Source organism: Sipha flava, unplaced genomic scaffold, assembly GCF_003268045.1.
Source record: "Sipha flava isolate LNK unplaced genomic scaffold, YSA_version1 241_pilon_pilon, whole genome shotgun sequence".
Classification (NCBI taxonomy): domain Eukaryota; kingdom Metazoa; phylum Arthropoda; class Insecta; order Hemiptera; family Aphididae; genus Sipha; species Sipha flava.
The window spans coordinates 321,519-344,053 of record NW_020272889.1 but is presented as its reverse complement, the minus strand read 5'-3'; the positions used below and the strand labels follow the sequence as shown (position 1 = coordinate 344,053).

At 26.9% G+C, this 22,535-nt stretch overlaps 1 protein-coding gene across 7 annotated transcripts in view; it reads left to right on the top strand.

Moving 5' to 3' along the window:
• The window catches only part of LOC112684144 (growth factor receptor-bound protein 14-like), a 102,771-nt gene extending 94,474 nt beyond the window's left edge, over nucleotides 1–8,297 (top strand). For all 7 annotated transcript variants that reach the window (XM_025555480.1, XM_025555481.1, XM_025555482.1 and 4 more), the window contains 4 exons: nucleotides 5,960–6,160; nucleotides 6,255–6,613; nucleotides 6,681–6,774; nucleotides 6,855–8,297. In XM_025555480.1, the coding sequence (XP_025411265.1) occupies nucleotides 5,960–6,160; nucleotides 6,255–6,613; nucleotides 6,681–6,774; nucleotides 6,855–7,013 (813 nt within the window). In that variant the 3' untranslated portion in view covers nucleotides 7,014–8,297. The remainder of the gene's footprint in view (nucleotides 1–5,959; nucleotides 6,161–6,254; nucleotides 6,614–6,680; nucleotides 6,775–6,854) is intronic.
• The last annotated feature ends 14,238 nt before the right edge of the window (nucleotides 8,298–22,535 follow it).

The window sequence follows — 22,535 nt, the reverse complement described above, 5'->3', positions numbered from 1 at the left end:
ATCTGAGATAAGTAGATAACAATTATTGTCTTATATGTACTATATATTTATACACGATTGATATTAATCATTACTGAAAACCTTCATAATCTTATTTTATTTATCTATAATAAATATTGTTTTCTTATCAAGTTCATGTTAATGTGTTATTTTTATTTATAATTTATGTAAAATGATTGAAAATCTGGTTTTGAATTTGTGTGTATGTGTGTTTGTCAAGTATAATTTGCTCCAATACGTGATAGTTTTTAGTAAATATTGTTAAAATTAGCTATTAATAATACAAATAACTCCCTATTCTACGGTGGATTTTTCAATAGTAAAATCAATAGCATCATTAAAATACAGTCAAAATGAAAATTGTTATTACTTAAAGCCGAGATTCTTTACGTTTTAATTTTTTTTAAAAAAAATATTTTTACATCTGTTAAGATATAATAATACGAATTTTTTAGATAACCTTGATAAAATTTGTGTGGTGTTGAGATAATTCTAATGTTATAAAAGAAACTCAATGCAAAACTGCATGTGTATTGACTCAACGGGGAGGCGTCTTATTGTATATGTTATTATCTATCTTAATCAATCTCTGTCCGTCTTTCTCGGACATGCATACGTTAATGTATTACTAATTCAACAACTCTATGTGCACTTTTACCACCGAACACCATTTTGAGTTAATGTTATCATAAATTCGTCCTTGGAGTTGATTAATCACAATTTACAATGCATTTTATTGCACTCAGACTGACTGACTGACTGCTGACGTTCTTATACACTTAATAGAGTTAAATATACAGTCCTCAGTGAGTGTGATGTAGTTTATTGTAGTGATTGTGTACATATTCTAATTAAAAAATAATAAAAAGAAAATGTAAAAACGATAGTGGTGTGCTAATAATAGTTGCATAATCAGTTCCATTTAAAGTTTAATTTTTTTTACTAATTTTAAAATCTATTCCATTGTATAATTTATTTCCATTGAACGCTTTATTAAATTTCACTAATTGCATTATAATAATTTGATTATTCTTGGTGAGTGATTTAATCAAGTTGATCATACAATTTTAATTTAAGATCCAGAAGAATCATTGCTACTACAATAATTTATTAATTCCCATTTGAATCTATGTTTCATTTGTCAAAGGTTCTATTTAGTACGTTAATTTAACTAATTTTACTACTGAGAATTTGAAATATATATTTGAGCTATTGTATAACGCTGTTATATGCACTACTCGTATTTCTTACTCACTTTATTTTCAATAATTTACATTTATTATTGTTTGGCTTTTATTGAAATCAAATTGTTACATAGTTATTTATCAATTATTTCTATATCTGTGATATAAATTTTTTTTAAAAGTTGATTGTTAATTGAATTGATTTAAGTTTTATTAAATTCAAATTTATTGAATGAAATAATAGCCCCTATAACCGGTATTATTGAAGATTAATGTGCGCTTCAGGTATTCCTTATATTTTTTTTAAAATACACCTGTATTTGATGAAAATTAATTTTAATGGCTAAAATTCTCAATATTTTTACGCAAAATCGTAAAGTTGCTTGGATGAGTACTGCAACGTTTATTTCTAAATTATTTTTTGAAACAAATATTTTTTATTTCAAGTAGATATTTGAACTATCAAGAAAATCTCGAAAAGTCTATTAAATAAATACTCGCTAGTCTATTAAATACAAAACATAATTCTCTGCTGAATTTTAAATAACGAGTAAAAATTGGAAGGCACTTGAAATACTTATTTAACTAAATGTATGTATTAAGGGCAAGTAAATAATAATAACACACAAAACCAACCATTCCTAGTTAACCTTTTTTTAATTTTTTTATGAATATCTAATATTCTAATCAGTCATGTAATAAAAAACATTTATATATTATTTTTTATATTTTTCAGTTCATAAATAAAGTTATTTTTATTTTTTATTTTTACATAATTTAATGTTCTCTTATAAATTATTATTATTTTGTTAGTAAAATTTAACTTTTAAATTATAAAATCTCATGTACATAGTATCATCTTACAAAAGTTGACAACAATTTTTTGTTCTTGTTATTAGAGTCTGTTATTGTATGTTACTTGGCAGTGGCGGATTTTTCAAGTATAGCGAGATACTATTATACCCACCCACCCCTTGAAAAATTTAAAATTTTAATATTTTTTTTTTGTTTCATTATTTGTTAATATTGGTATTATACAAAATATAGCACAGAAATAAAATGAAACATGAATAATACAATATTATCATTGTTAGCAATAATAATAAATAATATGTCTCAACTATATTATTTTAACTTGTATGATATAGTGCCCCCTTACTCCTTATTTTTAGGTGTAGCGGTTACTGCACCAAGCAATAGGGTTATCCACTGTTACTTGGATGGGATGAAATTTAAAATAAATTTCGTTTTAAACAAACTAATAGTTTGTTGATAAAGCAACGTACTATACACTAAAATTGATTGTACGTTTTATATTACCTATATACTATAATAATATATTACTACTATAGTACTATCTAAAACTTATTGCTTTAATCGATAGTTTACATCAGTGTTTCTTAAACTGTGTTCATGGATATCTCTTAAGGATTCCGCGAAACTTAAGTATTTTTTTCAAAATACTCCAAAACATTACTTAAAACAATTTAACGAACGATCAGAGGTGGCTAAAGGGAAAAAGTTGCGTTAGGTGTGCACTTTTTTTATTTATATTAATAAGAACATTTATTCATCCTATATACAATGATACATTAATTGAATAACATATTGACTAGATTTGACGACATGAATAAAGGAGAGGCGTCCAATGACACTACTTCAAAGGGTGCACATTTATAAAATATTATAGTTTAATGTTACTTAACAGTCAACTACCGTATGAAATGTACTATTAATAATAATTTATACATAGTCAATAGTGTTTTGTGCTTCTACAATATAAGAAGTCAAAAAACGTCCGTTGATAACGAAAAAATATTACGTGGCAAACACCCACGTTATTATAACGGATAAAATTACGGTTTGGTTTCAATACAACCGTCGACTGTGCTTCGTGATACTGTGCGTTTAGTTCCAGTGACGCGATGTTGTGCAGTACAGCGCAGTGCGAATACGAAGCGTTAAGTGAAAAGGTATTGAGAGTTCTACTTCAACGTACTTATTGTGGATTCTCAGCAGTCGCAGCAACAAATACTGATTATTGAAATAGGTTTTATTTTACCCCGATATAACTTTAACAAATCTTACTCCAGATATTGATAATATTTGCAGTCACATCTAAGTTCATCAATCCTATTAAGATTCATGCACCAATATTATTGTTATTTTTCCTGTTATAAAAATCAGATATGATGATACTTCTTGAATGCTATATCATATCCTAAATAAATAATTTAATTACGTTTTGCTGTATTTAGTATTTTAGCGTATGTTACTGTTTATTCCCATGTTTGTGTACCTTCCTTTCTTTTTGAAAATCATTTTCATAGATGTTTCGCATAAAAAAAAATACGGTTTGGTGTTTTGTGATTTCAAAAAATTTAAGAAACACTGGTTTATGTAAACGATTAACTCATATCTTATTATTTTTACTTCCAAATTTGAACTTGGCAATGGAGTATGCAATAAAATTATTTTATCAAAGACGTACTTTCCTAGTTTTATCGGAAAATCTATTTTAGTATTAAAGAATAATAAATTTTATGTCGGGGATTACTTATCTTACTGCGTTTTCAATCGGCGCCTATAAATTAATCTTGGACCTGTCGAAATATTGTTTTTTCATGTCGTGTGTTCGCGTAAAAAGTATCGTTTTCTTGAAATCAAAAATTGTATTACATCTTTTAACCGAGTAAAAGTGGATTAACGGACTATGTGCTCGAGAAAATTTCAATTGGAAAGTTATGTGTTAAAAATAAAAAACATTTTCATCTCTAAAATAACGTTTTGTATTCACTCGTCCGAATTGGAACTCAATCATTTTTACATATCATAATAATTGAATCTCGTTGAAAAAAAACGGTTTTTTGAATTGAAAATTGTAATGATAATTCCAAAAGTCTGAAGTTGATACTGTCGTTTTTTGATATTGTTCGAGTATATTGTACCTACTTATTCCGTTTTCCATAGTAAGTAAATAGTTTTATTAACCGACCAACGGACAGCCCTTTTACTGGGTCGTATTCATTTTAAAACGCATACATTACAATAATTTTATTTTTAATGAAACTCTTCATTGTGAACAAAACAAATATCTCACTCACCTTTACGGTGTATACGGCATTTGACGTATCACTGTTCAAGTCCCATATGCTATCTTTATTTAAATAATAAAAAAAATTTATAGCTCTGTACGCGATCCTCCGTACGCGTGTTCTATCCCTCGTCTGTAGAATGGCAGTACATCTGGGGTTTTTTTTTGTACTACGTTCTAAATGATAAGGAATTAAACATCCAACTAAATTAACTCGTCTTGAACATATTTAATTGTTTCTACATTTTTTTAACAAAAATTATAGTTATTAATAAGTACCCAATTTATTTAAATAAATTAAAATCCTGTTTTGATTTTTAAAAAAAAAAGTTGATTTTATATTTACGATAGTACATACTTTAACGGTATTTTTTATTTCTTATCAATCAACGTAATCCTTACCTTTAATGGACTAGCTTGGTCGTTTAATTTTGATAAATTATTTATAATATATATATTAAATTTATCATTTATAACTATTATATTAATATACTAAAAGTACACAGTCTCTGTTAACTAAGGAGGGGGGTACAAACTAAAGCATTTATGTGTAATATAATGCTGTAATGTAACAGAGTTCGTGTTCGCATATTACATATTATAAACGATCGTACGTGTCGAGCACTACTCTGTATATGTTGTTCTCCGGTCAATCCATCAGTGATTCACCATTTGTTCTCGTGTAATATTCTGTGCAATATATAATTTACTAGTAACTAGCACGGCATTTATTTTATTTCGTATTCATTTAAAAAAATAAAAATAAAGTGAATGAAGATGGTGACAAACTTAATGAAGTCTAAGGACATATTTAATAGATCAGATTTATTTAACCATCTTCAGCTACAAAAAATGAGTGGATAGTTCAAAAATGTCATCAGAATGAATGTCTTCTAATAATTTTCCAATTTTTTGTTTTATTTTGGGTCCTTTGGAAACCATAGTATGCATTTTTTTAGTACTCAGTGCGGTCTAACACTCTTTCATTGTTCAACAACATTTTTTAAATTTAAATTAAATCAATATAAATAAAGAAATATTTATATTAATAAAGTTCATTAGAGGCAAAGCAATTCGTGGCGAGCAACTAGTTTACCTGTTCACATTTGTAACATATCGTAATGTAACATTCCTCTGAAGTTCGTCAAAATATCGACATTTGGGGATCGACGGCGTCGCGAACTGAACGTGGTACAGTTTGTTACCGTACACACTTAAGCATTACAGTAACATTACACCTAAATGCTCCATTGTGTATTTATCCCCCTTAATAATTATTAATTCCATTGTCTTTTTTGTTTTAAAAACTGAAAACGAAAATACTAAATTTCATTAGTGCGTATGTGATTGATTAACTTATACACTGATCATAGTTGTTATGCTTAAGCAAACACTTACTCAATATTTTTTGTATTAAGGTAGGACTATTGGAAAATTAGAATGATTAGCTGGTTTAAACATTTTCTTGCTGAATTCATGTTTGTATTGATAGAGTATAATAGTATAATTTATCTACTGTAAAATTTCGTAGAAAAAAAATAGTCAGTCTATTGAACTCGTAAAGTAATATCCACTACATTTTGTTTATGGTAGACATTATTATATGTAACTTAATGCTTGTCATCAACCTAAAAATTTGTTTTCTTAGCATTTATTTAATGTTTTTATTTTATTTTTGCAGACCATATCTCGAGATAAATGCCAACTACAAATTTGGGCTTACCTATGTGACTTCAAGGTGTACACAACAAATAAAAAGTTGAAGGGTGCCCCTACAGATTATAGTCTGTGTTTGGTGGACGCCAGTGGACTAAAGCAGTACATTGCGTGCAATTCCAAAAAGTCACTATCCTATTGGATGTGCGCTATGAGATTGTCGAAAGTAAGTATTAAACTGCATTATAATTAATGTTATCATTTGTCATTTATACATTAAAATTGGGTAACTTATGAAATATCTATTTATATTTTCATAGTACGGCAAGCAATTAAGAGATAACTACAGATCATTTGTGAAAAAGCACAATGATGCTAATGAATATGAATATAATAAGAAACCGTTACCTAATGAGAGTGTACGGTCTCACGTAGCCATGGACTTTTCTGGAAATGTAGGTCGTATTGTAGAAGATCCAAAAGAAGCACTTGCCATTGCTCAAGCAGAGACTGGTAGTGTACGGCGGAGTTGGCGGTCTAGCGGTAGAACTACCCCTGGTCTTCAAACTGCTGTGTCTAAACTTGAAAATGATATTCACCTATCTCAGCCATGGTATCACAAAAATATGAGTCGTGATCAAGCTGCCAATGTTCTTAATGGACTTGGGAATAAAGATGGGTGAGTACCAATATTTATTCATAAATTATTCTGATAATTCTCACTAATCTAAAAATATAAATTGCAGTGTATTTTTAATTCGTGAGAGCAAAAGTAAATGTGGCTCCTATGTTCTAACATACAAATGTGGTGGTAAAATTGTCCATACGCCTATTGTAGCAGTATGTATTATCTTTTTGATTTTACTGTTGATTATTATTGTTTAAGAAAAATGTAATGTTTGTATTTTATTTTTTTGTAGCAAATGGATCCAATAAATGATCAAGTTTGTTTTACTCTAGACAACGGTGTGACCAAATTTTATGACCTATTACAACTAGTTGAGTTTTACCAATTAAATGCAGGTAGTCTGCCCACTCGGTTGATGCATTATGTTGTCCAAGTACCGGTCACCAAATGAAATTTGCATGAACACAATGCACTGACGGCATACACAGTTCCTGTTGACACAAAATATTCTCATCCGAAAGGTGTGTGACCTATAAAATATGACAGAATTCTACAGGTAAATACCTACGATTTAGGTATTTTAATTATATCGACCATCAAATTAGTTATTATTTATCTTATTCTTTTTGCCCTTTTTTTCATTTTCCAACATACCATAACGCTATTGTAAAAAATTTGGCTGAATCGTTAAAACATCTACCATTTGCACTGTTCAAACTCAAAAATTTTATATTTCTATGTTACAATTAGTTATTAACATGTAATCCTTATGGATTTAATAATTTAGCGCGATCAGTTCCTAGATTAACTAGTTCGTAACATTCAATCAAGCACCTTTAGGACTTATAATTTAATAGTAATATTAGAAAGAATAATAAAAAAAAATCATTTATAATTTTAGTCATTTAAAATGATAAAATATTTATATTGTGATAATTTTTGTCTTGCATTTAAGCATGACAGACCAAATATTTAGCATGTAAGCATACCTAATAATAAATGGAAATAACATATTCTATTTAACTTATTTACACGGTATTCAGTAGTCAATGTAAAAGCAATAATTGTTATTACAAAATTTTGTGAAGTAAAGTCCTTAAAGAAAAATTCAATTTCGGTTTGTAATCATATATATGTACAGAGTCGGCCATCGTTTTTACTGATTTCTTGAAATATTATTGTCACAGAAAAATACCATGGCTTACTCTGTATACTCAATGTATGTTATCAGTTAAACAAGCAGTATCTACCTCCAATAATATAGCATATCAAATTTAATTTAATATATCAAACATAGCTCTTGAAATAGTAATAATTAATATCACCGCCACAATACAATTGTTAATCATATCTGTATGTCACAATTGTATAACTATTTAATAGTTTTTTTTTTTTTTCTAAATAACAATGTAATTATTTTATTTATCAATAATTTATTATCATTATATTATCATTAGAAATATTACTAATGGTCTTTATATTTTTTTTATATACCTTTTTAGACTTGTATTATGTGCGTGGCTGGTAGATAACTTGTTAAACACCTACTGGTTAACATTATATATTTTATTCCATCTAGAGATAAAGCTCAACCATCTGTATCCTGTTTTACTGCTCATTTTGTAACACTATATTCAATGTTATATACCGTACAGACATGATCTCAAATTCTTCTCCCATGATTATATACTGTTTTCCTTTCAATATATGCATTACCGTTAGGTATTATTAAATATTTATTTGTTTGTTTTAAGACACACATGTTATCATTATATAATACAGTAAAATCTGAAAGCTATCATATGAATATAAATATATTTGTGTGTATGTATATATATGCTATTGTTTTAATTATAAGATCACTAACTTCCCAGTGTTGTAATAGACATGTATGCAATAATTAAAAAAAAATAAAAATATAATAACATTAGAAACAATTATAATTGTAACTAATTAATTGTGATGTACAAAACAATACATATTATATTTTAGTTCCAAATATATATGTATACATGCATGTGTATTATTATGTGTATGTTTGTGTGCATGAATGTGAGTATATAATATACATGTATGTATTTATTTATTTATTTATTAAGCAATCAGTAACTGATGACATATTATTTATATTATAAAATTTGATTCCATACTCCTTTCAAGGTGAAAAAATGTCATGTATATGTGGAAACGAATGTGATAGCGCAGTGCAATTAAATAAATAAATACACGCGATAAAAATAATATTCTTTTTTTCACAATTATTTTAATGTTTAGAGTATAAAAAAAATTATATATTATAACTATTATATATTAACAAGTCAATATTTATGTGATTATTAAAGTACAAAAGACCTTTTCATTTTAATTAATTCTTCCCCTGTAGAGTATTACAACTATTATTTTATTTTAATTATATATTCAAAAAGAAAACAATTTATTTAAAAACGCGGATTATGGTGTGGTCGTGATTTAAATAGTGGCATTTTGTGTTCCTACGATTTTTTATTATAAAAAAAAATTGTATAATTATGTTGTATAATTATTTTCCTTTTTAATTTATAATTTAAACCGTTATATTGTACAATATTTTACGTTCTATAGCGTACCAAATATTGTAACTATAATTTTTAGTTTATAAGTATTATTTAAAAAAAAAATATAATTGTATTATTTTTATTTTTATGGCCTTCTACTCCCTCCTTTCCAATAGTTAAATTGTATAGACAATCAAATCCTAGACAGTTTAAAAACTATTATATTTTTTCCACATGATATTGTATTTAATTATGATATAGAAAATACAATATAACTTATTGTTGTGACTTTGGTGTATGTTATATGTATCTCACTGTTTACAATTTTTATTTGACATTTTCTTAAACATAAATTTTAAAAATATTGAACGCATTTTATTCTATAAATATGTCTAAATATAGTAGGTAATAATTTATATTGGACAGATTGTTTTTATACTTATTCTTGATATAATGTAACATATTGTATTTTATTAATAACATAATATCAAATGAGTACAAAAAATTTGGACACAGAAAAAAAAAATTAAAATAGATGAAAACTATATTAATTATTTTTATTTGTTATTAATCAACAAATACAACAGGAGATAAAAATGTATGTAAAAAAAATATTGACTTTGCTTATCGTTTTTTTGTGAATCATTATAAAAAAAAAAAAAAATACCTGTGTTGTTAATATTGGAACTTGATGTGTTTATTTTTCAAGAGAAATACAAAACATATTGTTCTCGCACATTTTTATCGTTACTATACAAGAGGGCACTGCGTAGTAATTAGTAACTTTTGATAAAATTTTTGCGCAACGAAAAATTAATATTACTAATGTTCAAATAAAATGTATAATACGTCAATCGTGTGGTAAGACCATCGTAAATTATTGCCCTTTTTATTTGATCTCTAAACAGATCGTTTGTGTTTATTTTAAGTGTGGCATATCTGCGTGTTTGTTAAAAATCATGTGTTTATGACGTTAATGTAGAGAAGCAGCATTTCAATAAGAAAATATACCGTGTTATTGACTATTGTGACGTAAGTTAAAAGTTTACCAATGAGTTGTGTATTCATCGAATACTAAAACAAAATATAAATATTTACGATAATATTTGTTATTAGTGTTATCCAATGGCGTATTTTCAATTTTTTCTGAGGGGAGAGTCCACAGTTTATACATAATTAATATAGACTATATATTATATTGTAATAGTTACGTCCTTATGCAGTTTTTGGAGAAGGTTGAACTAAATATATAATGTAATAATCGTATAGTCTTGTGTAATATTATATATATATATATATATATATATACCTATATATTGAGTTTAGCACTATATATTATAAAGTATTGTTATAAAATAAATTCCAGTCGTCTCAATTTCTTGGCCAACTCCTCTATCCAAGCGTGCCCGTAAGTTAAAATCCCACACGGGACAAGATTAAAATTCAATGGGCCAAAGCAACGTATATCTAAAAATAGATGAGAACAAAATCAAATACCATGGAAATCGGTACTCGGGAAAACTTATAGTTTTAAGCGATATAAAATCATGTGTAAACATTGTATAAGTACTAATAAATACGTTCAAGATTATATATTTTAGATTATCTAAAAATATAATAAATTTTACTAAAATTCATAAATGGATCTCAATAAAATTATGTTATTATTAATATACGTGCTATTAAATTAACAATAGATTTAAAACAAAAATTCCCAGTAAGGGCAATGGCCCCTTTTGCCCCCCCCCCTGCGGGCATGCATGCCACTTCATCAACAGTAATTTTAACTTCCCTGTGAATGTTAAACATAGCCAATTCTGCAAATATGTAAGAATTTTAGTTTATTTTTTTTTTTAAGAGGTTCTGGGGTGGATCCAGTATCCCTGGACACCCTCCCCCCCGTAAAGACGCCACTGTGTTCACATCTAATTATGTTACATTAATTTTTATTCACAGTCGAAGTATGTGATTTACTGGTGCAACGAGACTGGGTTCACATTCAATGCATAATCCCATCCTCAACAGTAACAAGGTTTGTACAAAAACTAGGTTAGGCTTTGACTATAATTTCCTTTGGGGCGATGTTCTATCTCATAAAAAGTGCTACGCAGTGGCACTCGAGTTTGCAAGTGAAGCCGGCGAGCCAAGCACGTAACCAGACATATTTCTATAAGGGGACCAACATTTTTTTGGCCCCTTTCTATAGTTGTGTTTATCAAATGTGCGTTCGATATCTGTATTTGGAATTCCTAGTTTTCAATATATTAATACACGTACTATTGTCTTATCTCAAATTGTTAAGTGACGAATATTTATAAAATAAAATCTCAGAATTTAATTTTTGTTATACGATCGTTAATTATATGGAATGAGCGCATGAAACTCCGCCACTAAAAAAAAAAATCAGGTAAAATTGAATACATGTAAACTACACCGGTGAAGAAAATCGAATAGTAACATCAAATTAATATGATATATTATTAAAAGTCATACGTAATAAATAATAATAAGTAAATATTATTATTATAATTTTATATAATATCATACCTCCATTTTATTTCACCAGACACATATTTTATACTTTGGTTATATTTGTAGTTGTTAAATAAAACCAATAAATTGCTTCGTTGTCCAGTAATTAATTTTATATTATTACTTTGTTGCGACATATTTCGTTCAATATAAAATATACACGGAGACACGCAGACTACGAATGATTATGTTCGCCAAAGTATACTTTACGTATACCTTACCTACTGCCGGTATCATCATTGGAAATACTAATTTCAGAAAATATGAAGACAAAATTATTAATAAATGAATTAATGTGGATATATATCCACCTTGAAATGAATCGAACCATGACAATAATTTTATCAATTTCGACATACATCATCGCAATAGATGTTAACATGTTTAATGTGAGAAGGCACGTGGCAATGTGAGCACTAAGCAGGTAAAAAAAAAAAAAACAGGAGGAGTTTACATTTACCCATTACAGGTAAGAAAAAAACTGGCATCATAACCGATATTCTAGCAGAGTTTACAATCGCTCATATGGAATATACATTCAGGATTTAGTCGGTTTGGGACAAATAAACACCACAATATTTAAAAATCAAAATCAAGGGGGTCAGTTCGGAGCCACTGATTTTTTTTAGGGGGCTAGGATCCCTAAGGCCCCCTCCTTGACGATGTGCCTGCAGCAGGCGTAGCGTGTGAAGTCCTAAAACAATTGAAGTTTCGTATATGGGTTTATTGATAAATGTGGAGCTCCATTGTATCAGATATTTAAGCCCTAATATTGTAGTGCAGTGACTGCGCAAAGGGGTTATGTTTGAATCACGTGATCCATGAAAAAATGGCTGAGGGTGGTCTTTAAAAAAAAAAAAAATCAAGAAAATAATTACCATGGTAAAATACTCATACATCGAATACGTTATATTAATAATATGAAATGAGAAATACAGAAATATAAATTATAAATTATAAACATTTATAGAGGTAGTGAATTTGTGACCATTTAAAATTATGTAGTGTAAATAATGTTGGTGAGTGATTCGAGAAGAAAAAACTTCCTGTCGCCACTAATACAGTTTGTACACATCTATGCATACATACTAGTTAAATACAATAAAAATAATAATTGATCAAAAAATTAAAATTAACCATCGTTATTTTTTATTACTTTCTGAATAGGGAATATTTTAATGTCCCGAAGATTCCCCAGAGGACAACAGGAAAAAATACAAAAAAAGGACTGTCCTGTTTAAAACCAGACAAATTGTTGCTTTACTTATGGGTATTCTATATTTTTTTCCAAGGTATCTCTACAAAATGTTATTAAAATCGGTTGAGTTTTGTAGTCCAATGAGTTCAACCCGTCAAACACATCATTTTTTTAAATAACATATACATATATATCAAAAATAGTTATAAAAAACTGTAAACCTGTTTCGTGTGTGCAAAAAAGATTTTATATCAGATTAAATTGTGAATCTAAACCTTTCTTGTAACAAACTTTTAAGCACCTTTCTTCGAACACAAAATATTTCATGAAAATCGGTCCGGCCGTTTATTTGAATACTTACAAAAATTATATATTATGGACAAAATAAATAGATATATATTATCAATTAATAAATTAAAAATTTTAAAATATTATACTTATTTACTTATTTATTTAACTTATTTACGTTATGTAGTCTTACTTCTTTGCTATATTTAGTCATAAAATAAATTTAGAATTTAACAAATATGTAATGAATTTTTTTTATTATCACAAATCCCAAATCTATGGGGGTAAAAATAATACATGTATACATATAATAATAATATTCTAAATGTATACAATCAAAAAAAACTAATAAATATATTGTAATTTAATATCCACGCACAGTTTTGATGAATTTTACATATTTTAATGCTTTTTTCATTAATGGAGCTTTCTTCTTTGTAACTGTAATAAAAAAAAAATAAATAAAAAAAAAAACGTATTTTATATAATTATATGCAATTGTTATCAGGTTTAGACAGGATCAATGAAATCATTTTTAAGTGGCTTTTCTAAGACAAGAAAAAATATTATAGTTCATTCAAATTTCAAGTAGTAATAAGTGTTATGACTTAATGACTTTTTAGCTTTTTTAAACAATTTTTATTTTATGATGTCATTGAAATATAAATATTCCGATCTTCTACGATTGAAAACAATTATTAGTAAATCAAAGAAATACAATTTTATGTACCTCATATTCAAACAATTGAGAACGATATTTAAAGTGACATTGTTGTTCATCTTAATTTTCAGCAATGAAGGAAATAAATACATTATCATGGTAAATAATTATTAATATTTCCTATAATCATAATTTGTGGATAAGCCAAGATAAATTGTTTGGTGGCCAGCGAAAATAATGTAAAAAAGTTTAAAAATGTAACGTGTGTGGAAAACGTATTAAATATTTATAAATCTTCATTTGTAAGACAAAGCATAGACGAATTAATGAAATGTTCCAATAAAAACTGTAGTCCAAGTGAATTAACGAAAATTAATATATCTTTTCATGTATCAAATGGTAAATATATTAATCATAAGTATAAATAATCAGAAAATTATAAGACAAATCTTAAGAGAAAGTTGTTTTTTCATTATTTATTTTTATTATTAATTATTAACACAAATTAGTTTTTTATTAAAATTTAATATCAGGTATACCATTTTATATTTTTAATTGATGTGGCAACGTTGTATACAAATTAGTAGGGAAAAACTTCCTCAATCGTGTTATTAAAATAGGAACAATTAATAAAGATGCCCTCAATCGTATCTACCCGAATTTTCATAAGTTTATTATAATATAATAATAGGATTGAACTACTCGTATTGTTATATGATTATATAAAAATTCATTATTCATGTTATTTCTTAAATTTAAAAATATAAAATTAAACAAATATAATCGGATTTAAAATTATAACACACTTCAAAAAGATTAACTTACCTTAATGAAAGAATGCATATTCAAGTGTCAAATGCACCAAGTATAATAAAAAAAAAGAAATCTTAAAATATAAGAATTTAAATAATACATACTTGCAGAAGTTGATTTACGTGGACACTTTTTGGGTGCACGAATAACCGTTTTATAAGATCCTGAATCAGAATCAGAACATTGGAATGAATCAGTATTGGAATTTATTGGTGTTTCCCTTTTTTCCATTATATTTTGTTGATTTGATTTCGCCTCTGTAGCTGTATGGAATTGTTTAAGATTCGATATATTTCAATTATAAGTAGAAAAAATAAAGTTTTTAATTATTTAATTCTAATTTGACTACTTAATTTGTAATATATTATCTCTGATTTATAATAATAATATATTTCTTAAAGATAAACTTATTGCGTTAAAAATATGAATATTCTAAAGCAGGGATCAGCAAGTAATTTATATTAGAGTCCAGAAGATTAAAATAATAAATTAAGGCCAGAGAAAAAAATTTACGAGACAACCATAATCTGAGTTGGATAAATCAAAATATTAATTTTTTTCACTGGCTATTATAAAAATTATTTAAAAAATGTAATTCATGAATTGAAGTAAGATATGTTTACGGTCCATTTATCTACCTTTCGCGGTTCAATAATTGCCGACGGTTGCTATACAGTCTTAAAATGAACAAAATAAAATGAAACAGAAGATTTTAAAATATTAGTATATAAATAATTCTACATACTCGCAGAAAATAATTCACGTTCACAATTCTTGGGTGCTCGAATGATCATTTTGAGGGATTTTGTACCCGGGTTAGAGTATTGGCATTGAACATTGGAATTGATTTGAAATTCTTTAGGAACACGAATGACCATTTTAAGAGACCTTGTACCAGGATTGCAAAACTGACATTGAGCGTCAACCTTTCCTGGTACCACTAAGTCTTCTGTAGTCTTATGGAATTTTGCCTACAATAAAAATAAATATTCCTGTAATGTCTTATAATGTACTCATGGAATGTAAACCAAAAAATTGTACATCGTGTAATAATTAAATACTTTTTTTATAATAATAATTAATTATTATAAATCAATATACCCGTTTTCCGGCAATTTCACTAGTATCATTATATGCTAGTTTCCTTTTCTCAATAAATTTTGATGTGGCATGTTTTTCAACGGGTTTCTGTTGGAATTGAAATAGTTCATTTAAATCAAATAGTATGTTTTAAACGAAATGGTATTCTACACAAATTCATATTATAATTTGACATTGCGAGAAAATAAAGTAAATGAACGAGTTAGTTTTCTTTGACCTACCATAAACCTACTTTGTGATTGTTGATGTTCCTACTGTAGAAATTAATTTAAAAAATACATTATTATTACCTTCATGTGTGAATTCATCGTTCTCTAGTTATTTGAAATATTAATTTGTTTGTATATTAATATTATTGTAATAACTTATGAATATTACAAATCTGAAATCGCAATCTTGGTTGGTTGTCAAAAATCTAGTTCCAGTAGTGCTGTGATTGTTTTAAAAAACAAATTATAACAATTATTGTTATTAATCAAATCTATAGCAACATATTTGGTCTTAATAGTCAAATAAATAATTATTTATTAGAAACGAAATTTTTACTGTAAAAATAGTTATTGGTTACTATTTATACATTTTTTAACAATTTAGTCGGAGTTTCATTATAAAATTATTATTATTATTACAATCAGTGAGCGAATGATGGGGGGGGGGGGGGGGGGGGGGGGGGGGGGGCTCTTCTACTTTTTTTTTTTTTTTTTGGGTACCCCAACTATATTTTTTCACCGGAACAGGGGGACGCCACGTTCATCCTAATTGATGTCCAAAATCATTTTTATGTGAATTTCCATTTACGTAAATTTGAAAACGAATTTTACGATTTATAATATCAAAACTATTTTCATAATTAAAGATTATATGATGGTTATGATAAGGGACATCATAATTTCTGAAGAAATATAAATAGCAATGTCTGTGAATTTGGTGTACTATACTTTATTAAATACTAACATTGTACGGTTTGTTATTAATATTGGCATATATTGGCACGATATCGTCATTTCGGAAATAAATAAATGCCCGCACTACAACTAATCTTCTAAGGCCATCGCCTGCACTAAAGAGTAAAAATAAATAAAAACAAAATTCAAATATATGATTATATCATTCGATTCATGAGACTGCCTGATCGCTTACAATAATGTTAGTTATTATTTTATTTTCTATTGTATCATGTAGGATGTTAGTATTGCTATCAAAATATATTATATTTGGAATTTAAATATTAGTTTAGCTAAAAAGTGGCATTCAAAATATGTGTAAGGTTGGCGATGGGGGGGAGGTATTAAATTGAGCACTACTTATATGTGTCACAGTCAAATATAATACCCTCAAAAATTTGGAATAGCAAAGGGGAAAGGATATTTAAATACTTAGTTTCCTTTAAGATAATTTCTTTGTTGTATGGGATTTTTCACTTTTCACAAATCAAAATGTAGATTACAGCCATTAATTTATCGGGGGAAAAAATTGTGCATTTCCTGATTCAATTATTTTCTTAGTGGAAAACTTAAAAATCTACGATCAGTAACTGATTTTTTAAGATTGTCTAAAGTTAGTTTAATCTAACTTTATATTACTAGTAGAGTAATTATATTTTAAAATATAAAAGTTATAATTATATAAATATAAAAAATTTTAAAATAATATTTAAATGTTTTATACGTGTAAAAATAATTACAGTGATTATTAAAAAGTGTTCTGTTGTTATAGCTATTGGAAAAATGGTATTTGAAAATTTTCAGGAAACATTTATGCAAACCATTTTTTATAATTGATTTAATTTTTTTTTTTTGAGATATTTTTAAATTACTAGATTAATTATAATTATTATTAAGGTACGATTAGGATATAAAATGAAGGACTCTATTTGTATAAAGCTTATGTTTAATTTATGATTAATCAATATTATATTTTTCGGCGTAAGGTATTAATGCATTATTATTTAATTTATAAGCTTTAACTATTTTCTGAAAAATATAATTGTTATTTATATAGAATACGGCTAGGTTTTAACTAGTGATTTGTATTGGAGGGCTATGAATATCTTTCAACAAGGTTTACAGGTTTACATATTTAACTATAATATTTATGTAAATTATAAAAATATAATATTTTTTTCATTTAAAATAAAGTACATACTTTTACAATTTAAATCATTCTAAATCGATATTTGATTTACCATAAATTATTAATCTATACAATTGTACAGTGGCGTACAATCAATCTTGCTCTAATGGGGGGGGGGGGGGGGTTTAACAAAAATAATCGTTCTTTTTTTTTTTCGTTGCACAAATAAATAAGATAAATAATTGCTATAAATAGATATTATTTTATACAACTTTTTTACCAATTTACAGTTTACTTTTACATTACAGTAAATTAATAGCTATTGGAATATAAAAACAACATAGTTAACAAAACTTTTCAAACACCTATCAATATAATTATTTAATTATCATAATATTTGTATTGTTGTATATTTTAAGTTCAAAGCGTAATAATGAAACTACGATTATATTACACGTCATCAATAATAAAACAATTTTCTTTTCTTTTTTTTGGCCCTGCGGGAGGTTTGAACTCGGACTCCCCTCCCCCCGTATGTATGCTACTGGTGTTATCACATTTTCAATATTAAATTATTAACCATTACCTTATTAATGTAACTACATTGTTAGTATATCAACTATACTATATCAATGTATACAAGGTATAAATCATGATGTACTAGTTAGTCTTGCTACACCAATCGGTACGTTTCAATTGGTGAACATAAGTAAATTTACTATTATTTTATCAGTTTAAATGTATTCGTATTTAAAAAAATACCATACTAATCACCTCAAAGATTTATAAGTTATAATTTATATAGACGTCTGTAGTATGTATGACTTGGCTTTATTATTATACTTTACGTTTATTATGTAGATCAAATAGTTACTGACTGGAGAGCTTATAAATGTGCCACCAAGGGTCTAGAGTACCATTGGTCATTCAAGTTAAAGAATTGTGTTTAAACCGAAACAGTTACAAATGCAGTTTTAATTTTATTGCCACTTTATTTGCTTATGTTATTAACAATTCCTTTCAGGAACGAACAATAAGGATAAAAATCCTAATTAATGGTACCTAATAGTTATAAAATATAATTTAGAGTTTTCCCCGTAAATTTTCGAAATTAAGGAATATTTAAAGGTAGGTATTGTTAGCGGTCGCCTGGGATCTATTCATCTTAAGTATTCTATAATCTTTAATTTAATGCTAAAATATGGTTTGAAATATAAATACTTTAGTTTTTTTTTTAAAAAAAATATTCAGTTGAATATAATAAAACATCCTTATCAGTAGAAATCCATCACACGAAAAATATTAATTTATTAATATTTATAAAATGTATAAAAATTTATAATTATTAACTGTACAAAAACTAACAAAATTTATGAACTTAATGCACGTGTATTAAAAATTATAATACATTAAATATCTTTAATATTAGTCGCATTATAGTAAAAAAATATGTACCTACATAAGTAAAATTAATTTATATTTATATGAAATTTTGAGTTATATTAATATCTATGTATATAATGATTTTTCGCAAAACATATAACAATATAACATTATTATTGTATACTTAGAGAATTATAAATATTTTCCATGTGGCATTTTTTTGCTAATATGGATATATTATTTTATTCAACTATATATTTTTAAAAAAAAAAAATCAAAATTATTTATATATTAAATCATATTTTAGCTTTAAATTAGAGATTCCATCATACTTTTTTATAATTTAATAATAAGTATGCGTTATGGTTATTAAATCTTAATTGATATCATTAATCTTTCAAACTTTGCACTTGGGCTTATATTTTTACAGAATATTTTATAAGTATCCACATCATTGCTAGATAATTTTTTCCTGATGAACATCAAATTATAACAATTAATTCATGGAAATACTATCAATAATAATAATTGTGTGAATACCTAAAAATATATATAAATTGGTCTCCAATGTTTACATTTTTTTATTAAATCCAATCACATTTGTTATGAATATTAAATATTTACTGATGTCACTAAACAGAGTGAATAACTTATTCTAACGATATATCAATATAACTATATAGTACATAATACTATCGAGCAAGGTTTGATTTACATATTTACTTCTTATACAACGGAGTATTGTGCTTTTCACATAGTTATAAATAGGGCGCGAATTTTAATGCTCTAAAAATTACCTTCAAATTCCTTAGAAAAAATTTAATTATGAGCTAAAATATTTAATTAATAATGTAAAAAAATGTATTAAAATGTGAAAAATGTAATTAATGATATAAAAAATGTGAAAAATTACTACCAAAAATTCATTAAAATTTTTTTAATTTATTTGATCAATGTTTTTGGCTGTTTCTTATATTTTTATGGTCTCGTTATACTGAAAATGTTAAATTAGTAAATTGAAAATAGTATTAAGTATAAACAGTCAAAATTTATAAAAAAAAAATTATTTTTAAATAATATTCAAGTATTTTTTAACTTGTGATAGTATGTGTGCACTGCACAACAATATATAGTTTGATGTGTTCAATTGTCAATGTTCTCCGATCATCAGCTACTAGACGGGATTATTAATAGTTTGGCTAGGCTCACTATGTCACTATACACTTTACACACGTAGTCCGTATTATTGTCATCATCATCGACTATTATACCATAATTTAATAACATAACGATAACATAAGGCGGTAAAATGAAGTTGTCAATAATTTTATTAAAAAAATAAAAAATTGAATGCTAGAAATTTTTTTAATTTTTTCCAAAAATGCTAAATTTTTAAAAAATATGAAAATAATGTCCTTAAAAGTGGTGAAAATAACAAAAATGCATTAAGGAAGTAATTACGATAAAAAATGCAAAATAAAAATTTAATTATATGAATCAACAACTTTTCAATTTGAAATGAAATATATTTTTTCCAAACTAAACATTGCGCAAGGATTTAGAAAAAAATGCATTTTGCATTGAAATCCGCGCAATAAAATCCGTTATAAGTATTAAGCATTTAAGTTTTTATATTTAATATTTTCCTTTTTCTATCGACAAATTATCTTCATTTAGGATGCTGTATATATTCTATATTGGTTTAAATTTTAACCAAACACCACTTTTCAGTAAATTGGCTACCCAGGGGCGGATCTAGGGAAGGGGTTCAGTGGGTCAGCTGACTCACAGTTAATATTTGTTTGCAAAATTGGCCTCTTGGAAATTTTTTTCTCTTTTTACACCTTGATTTGGACTCTTGGACAGTTGGCCCATCAGAGTTACTTGAAAAATGAATGCCATGTGTATTCAAAATTTAAAATTTTTCAATTAATAATTTATATTTTAAATTACATCGTTTTAGTAGAAAAATAAGTAAATCATATTTTATTTCGTACGTTTGTTGCGCTGATAAAATTAGATTATATTTATTAATTGTAAAAAGTCATTATCGGTGGTATCACTAATTCTAAAATGTAATATAAATATACTTATACACTTTTATGAGCATATTGTGTTTTTTTTTTTTACAAGGTATTCATTTCTAATTCAGTTTCATCTCTAATAAATGGCTTTTTGAAATGGCTTGACCCACAGTTCCTCGACTCCGGATCCGCTTCTGTGGCTACCGCGTCCATACTGAATGTTATCGGAATTTCAGTTTTATTACAAGGTTCTATTTCGTATTTGGTCAAGATTTCGGTCAGGGCCAATTTTATTTCCATTTCAGAAAACCATTTCCCTAAAGAAATTCGTAATATTTTTACAAACGATTAATCATCATCAATATCAATTTACATATTTCACATTGCACAATGGCGTTAAATACCCTGTGCATATACGAGGTCCGTTTCCGAATGGTAGATATGTGCCACCTGATATTTTGGCCTTTTCTTCCGGGGTGAACCGTTCAGGTTTGAACGCCTGGGGATCCGGGTAATATTCAGGATCGTGATGAAGTACGTGGATCGGGATCAGAACTTTTCGTATCCTTTTCAATTACCAGCGTGTCATGGGGTACCTGGTAGTATGTTGTAGCTTCTCTAAACAGTGTTGACAACGGTGGATACTTCCGCAAGATTTCTGTAACATATCGTTTTCGTAATTATTCGCTGCACGAATAATAATCAATCATATCATTAAACTTAATTTTCTATTTAGGGACGGCAATTATATTTTCCATTGCGTTTTTGTTCATCGCGTGGTTTACAAACTTTGCGATTGTATTAGAATATGTATATGTTCACTACAATTTATTTTAATTTTGTTTGAATGAAACCAGTTTTAGTCACAAAAAGTGTTTGAATAAATGCTTAATTAGTTTAAAATATGACTTGTTCTATAAAATATTCTATTATGTACAGTAGGGTCTTGATAATCCGAACACAGGCCAATCCGAAAGACGCGGAAATCCGAACAAGCTCGACCAGTACCGAATCGCTATAAATATTATATTATCAGGCTGTTCTTACACACACTCACACACACAGTGGCGTAGCCAGGATTTTTAAATGGGGGGGGCTAACCACTTTTTTTGGATAAGTAAGGTAAGAGAGGATATGAGAATTCACCCTTAACCCCCCCCACCATCTACCACCAAGTTCCTAAACGTAATTCAAGCATTTTAGTATAGTTTGAAAAATATTTATTAATATATAATTTATAATAATAATAATAATTTTGGTTTCAGTGTTCAGTCATTTGTTCCACTCTGACAGCTGCATTCTCTCAGGCGAATTTCTGCCAAATTCAGTTATTATTTCACTTTCATCGAATTGCTCTTTTTTATTT